This window comes from Pyrus communis, chromosome 12, assembly GCF_963583255.1.
Source record: "Pyrus communis chromosome 12, drPyrComm1.1, whole genome shotgun sequence".
NCBI classification, from domain to species: Eukaryota; Viridiplantae; Streptophyta; class Magnoliopsida; order Rosales; family Rosaceae; genus Pyrus; species Pyrus communis.
Window position 1 is genome coordinate 22,107,371 of NC_084814.1, and position 5,011 is coordinate 22,112,381.

General features: G+C 38.0%; 1 protein-coding gene across 1 annotated transcript; it reads right to left on the reverse strand.

Moving 5' to 3' along the window:
- Window positions 1-246: 246 nt before the first annotated feature.
- On the reverse strand, window positions 247-4,796 carry LOC137710626 (1-deoxy-D-xylulose 5-phosphate reductoisomerase, chloroplastic-like). Its single transcript, XM_068449700.1, has 12 exons — window positions 4,564-4,796; window positions 3,983-4,164; window positions 3,579-3,665; window positions 3,281-3,406; window positions 3,137-3,199; window positions 2,727-2,876; window positions 2,474-2,541; window positions 1,875-1,986; window positions 1,642-1,746; window positions 1,395-1,516; window positions 903-1,049; window positions 247-711 (listed from the first exon to the last, which is right to left on the reverse strand). The coding sequence occupies exons 1-12, from the start codon at window positions 4,652-4,654 to the stop codon at window positions 543-545; spliced, it is 1,422 nt and encodes a 473-aa protein (XP_068305801.1). The 5' UTR covers window positions 4,655-4,796; the 3' UTR covers window positions 247-542.
- Window positions 4,797-5,011: the final 215 nt, after the last annotated feature.

The following is a 5,011-nucleotide window of genomic DNA, read 5'->3' on the forward strand; positions in this document are numbered from 1 at the left end:
ACCCATCACGCAGGGCCAAACGGGTACCCACCCAATCACGTGGCATCTTTGGCCCACGTGGAGCCACGTCGGGACTCACCCATTACGCAGGGCCAAACAGGGACCGACCCAATCACGTGGTAGTACGAGCCCGTCCCCTGGCTCTGATACCATGTAGAATTTTTCAGGTTGACGGGCCGAGGGCCCACTCCAATAACACCGATACTGTCCCCACTTAACCGCCTGCACAATCCTCAGGTGTAGAGTTCTATCACAAAATGCCTCGATGTTAGTTAAAGTGGTGTAATTCTATTTAAAGTGCTTTATCGGACAATGGGTGTTCCGACAGAAGTAACATTCCCAAAATTGAGAGAATCTAACCACGACTGAGAACAGAGAATCTAAATCAAACAATGTGCAATGTAGGACTTTCAGATGACCACATTTTCCGTTCACTCCCCTGCCCCCACCCACAAGCTACGGAAATCTTGGGGAATTCAACATGCTGACGGACTGTCCATTCATAGCACCGGTATGTTGGCCAACGAGGACAGGCTAACCGCTCATGCAAAAACAGGAATTGAGCTTGAAGAGCTTTGCAAATCGGCTGCATAATCTCTTGCCCATAAATCATAATGTATAATTTCCTCGAGGGAAGGCGAGACCACTAGTTCGGCCCGGTGCTTAGCACATGTTAGCTCCACAATCTTGAAAATATCTAGATAACTGATTCTGCAAAACAGGAGAACTTTTATCTTAGCTGAGAATTTCGCATGCGAAAACTTTAAGTAAACATTTTCTATCACATGTTAACTCAATTTCTATCAGCCGGTGCTTGGCACATGTTAGTTCATGTGACCATAGTTGTCAAAGTTTGAAAGTTAGCAGTTTCTATCAAGGGGAAATGAATAAGGGGCACATACTTTTCATTGATAAACATCTCCACAGCCTTTTCATTTGCTGCACTAAGAACTCCTGTCATGGTGCCACCGGCCCGTCCAGCAGCATAGGCAAGATCCATGGATGGGTATTTCACATTGTCAGGAGCCTTAAAGGTTAATGAACCAAGCCTGCAACAATGTTAGTTTCTAGTCAATCTGTGACAGTTTCTCAAAGAAGGCAGCGTTATGATTGTAAGTAGATCTCAGCAACATAATGGGTATCTATTAAACTAAGCTAAACATTCGGGATTCACAATAGACCACACCACCATTGAATCATTAGAAGTTCCGACAATATTTGACATAGTTACCCAGCTGTAGAGTCAGAAATCCATGCTTATTCCTATAACATAACTTAGTTATCAGAAAAAGGAACATTTAGAAGACTCGACATTACCATAAATGAAAAGAAAAAGAAGAAGAAAGACGCAAGCTGGACCCTGTGGAAATAAAATAAGGAAAACGGTTCATTACTTGCAAAGATCAAGACGAGGCCACGTTACTTCAGAGCAGTAGATTCTCTCTGGCCATGACATGGTGTAGAGGATTGGCAAGCGCATATCAGGCCACCCCAGTTGTGCCAGAACGGATGAATCCTGAAAAGAACATTACAGAAATCCAAAAATGTATGAGTTTGCAGTGTTTTTACAAACTAAAAGAAACATTAAAAAACACAAAATTAGCATGCCAAAACTACAGCTAAATGTTGAGTTAGTTGAACCTGCGTTTCAATCATTGAATGTATAATGGACTGCGGATGAATCACAATCTCAATATCATCATATTCAGCTCCAAACAAGTAATGCGCTTCGATGACTTCGAGACCCTGCCAATGAGTACAGAGAACTTAATATTCAGCTCTAAACAGGTTAAATATTACATAGATTGGAGCAGAGCGTGGTGCTTTCCATATGAATACTTTCAATATGACACAGATTCAAAACGATAACAAACCTTATTGAAAAGAGTAGCAGAATCAACAGTAATCTTCTTTCCCATATTCCAGTTAGGATGCTTCAAGGCATCAGCAACTTTAACATCTTTCAATTTCTCAACAGGCCAATCCCTGTCATTAATGGAACGAGAAATTGTCAAAATCCTCATTGCGGCCATAATCAAAGATACAAAAACCATCCCTTAATTGACGATGTACGAATTAAATTGAGCTGAATCAAATGTTCATTAATGACTAAAACTATATCCCAAGTGTCTTGAATAGTTCAGTAAGATGTTACAACAAAAGTTAAATCATTCTTAGAAGTGAACTTCAATACAAAATTGATGATTGAATTTATGTTTTACGGTTGCTTATATGAAGTGCTTTTGCTTTCAAGAATAATGGTCTTCAAGTGCTTTTGCTTTCTAACTCTATAGAACAACTAAAGTACAAAATCCCTGCACAGTCTAAATACATCCTACAAATTGAGGAAAATGGTAAATTCCTGCTACATTGAAAGGTTTCCTCTTCCTTTTCTAAATAAGAAAGTTAAAATATCCCTACTCAGATTTCAATAGAAAGTTTTAATATTCGAACTTAAATTACGATTTCATACCTGAAAGACCCACCAGATGCTGTCAAAATGATACGCCGAAGTGCACCCTCTGGCAAGCCTTGTATACACTGAAAAAAGGAGAATTCATTAAGCTTCACTATGACATGAGATCCACAAATATAAAATGATCATGCACGCATAAAAAGAAAATGCAGCATGCAAACACCAACAAAAAGTAACGCGTGTAATATAGACTTATCCGATATCAGTACATAAATTCTTAGAATGATATCAATATGAAGACGTCTCATACCTGAAAAATTGCAGAATGTTCTGAATCAGCAGGAAGAATTTTTACATTATGCTTGTGGGCAAGAGGAAGAACAAAAGGGCCTCCAGCAATCAGGGTCTCTTTATTGGCTAATGCTATGTCTTTCCCTGCTTCTATTGCAGCCACTGTAGGCTAAGAAAAAAAGGTAACAGGAGAAATTTCAGTCTCTTAATTTATGTTCGTTTTTAAGTCAAATACTGTTTTTCTTTTCTGAAAATATTTTCTTCAATTTCATTATAAATCATCAGTCATTATCATTTGTTAGCCAACTTTGTTATCCCATCAACAACCCTTGTCTTTCAGTTTTTATATTATGTATTTCAAAAGTTATACGTATCGCTTCTTTTCAATAAAAAAATTGACATTTATAACTTCACTGCCAAAGCAATTACCTGCAGTCCTGCACAACCTACAATTCCTGTAACTACTGTGACTGCATCTGGGTGGCGGGCAACCTGAGAAGAGAAAAATAAGCAATTCCTTCAAGATGAACAAAACAAAATTCATCAACCAAAGGCAATTGGATGCTAGGCTACCTCAACAACACCTTGCTCGCCAGGAATAATCTCAGGCTTTTCATCTAAATCAGCCAAGGCCTCTTTAAGTTCATTAACTAGTGATTCATTTCCAACAGCAACAAGTTGGGGCTTGAATCTCTTCACCTAGACAATGCAAATATAAGAAATATCAATCCAGATCCCCCGTTTACTAGGGTTGGTAGCTATATTATCAGGGTGAGTTTATGGAGTGAGTCCACTCAAAATTCAAAACTTATTCGTTTGATGGAATGAACAACACTTTTAAGTTCTAGGAACTGTTATTCTGATGGATTACCTGATCCACAAGAAGAGTTACATTTGAACCAGCTGCCAGCGCCACAATTCTGAATTTATCCGGGTTCTCCGCCACTATGTCTAATGTCTGTATAAACAACAGAATCCGATTATAAGCAACTAATGTGATTCCCAGAATTTGTTTCTTTAAGAAAGAAAAAAGGGCTTCTTTTCCGCCACTAAATAGACTGTTAAAAACTTTCTAATTCATGTGATGCTTATACAGCAAGATACAACTCCACACAAATGAAGTAAATCATGTTATTTCAATATTTGAGCTTCCAACCTTCTATCAAATAAATTCTCTCTTTTCTGATAACAACTCCATACAGGTCTTACAAGTATATTAGTATCTTTAATCTCCAATAAACAATTTTAAAAGAAAAGAAACAATCTTTTCGATACCTGAGTTCCAATGGAACCGGTAGATCCAACAATCGAAATAGGCTTTGGACCGTCCCAAGTCCTGCGGCTTGTCTCCGCAACGGCACGTCCAGGCCAAGCTGGAGGAGGTGTCTGTGCAGCTGAGCATTGAACTCTTCTCCCAATTACAGTTCCGCAATCTGTCCTCCTCAAAGCAAACCCACCTATTTTTCAACAAAAAAAAAAAAAACATCATTAATACTGGTATTACCAATTCACCCATAAAACAGCATTAATCAAGAAACTAAATCTACATAACAAACATAAAATTATATCAATAACTAAATCATCAAAATTCAGAGTTCGTGCAAGTACAATTTAAACACAAAAGCACATAAATCCACTTCATCATATGAACTTTTAATTTTACAAAAAAGCACATGGACCTCATTACTTTACAAACACAGAAATCAACAGAATCATAGTAACCCATTTGAACAGTAACGTCAGCATGCACTCTGGAAAGCTAGAAAAGGATAAAGTCTTCCATCTTGCTAGTTTTCCTGCGTTTTCTCGGGAACCAAACAGAAAGTTGAAAGCAAGAGAAGGACAGTAACTGCTACCTGGAAGCTTAGGGAGGTGGGTGCTGGACTTGGTGGAATCCAAGAAAGAGATGGCTTTGATTTCAGCTGGAGATAATAAATTGAGAGCCATCCAATCCAATCCAAATTCAACTTTTCTTAATTCAAATCAACAAAAAGCAATCAGCTTTGAGATAAATGAACAAAAACAAGAGTACCCTTTGAGCCAATATTTCTGTGGTGCTGGAAATTGCATAGCTTTATAGTAATTTGCAATGGGTTTTCTAGTAAAATAGTAAATTGGGTTTCTTTCTTTCCTTCTAAATTATTTTGCTTTACCATTTTTAGTAAAAAAAAATATTAAATAAATAATCAAAACATGGGAAGTGAGGTGTGGGGTCTGATGAATAAGGACGAAAGTGTAGCAACGGATTCAGATTCTTCTGGTGGACTGACGAACAGTAAATTTGATGCTTCGTTTAGCATACGA

Bases quoted from the DNA above. Each gene is read 5' to 3' on its own strand.
- LOC137710626 (XM_068449700.1), bottom strand. From the start codon at position 4,654: ATGGCTCTCAATTTATTATCTCCAGCTGAAATCAAAGCCATCTCTTTC. The intron at 1,987-2,473 runs GTATGAAATCGT...CATTAATGACAG, and splicing joins GCATCTGGTGGGTCTTTCAG to GGATTGGCCTGTTGAGAAAT. The intron at 1,050-1,394 runs GTAATGAACCGT...ACATTGTTGCAG, and splicing joins CCTCGTCTTGATCTTTGCAA to GCTTGGTTCATTAACCTTTA.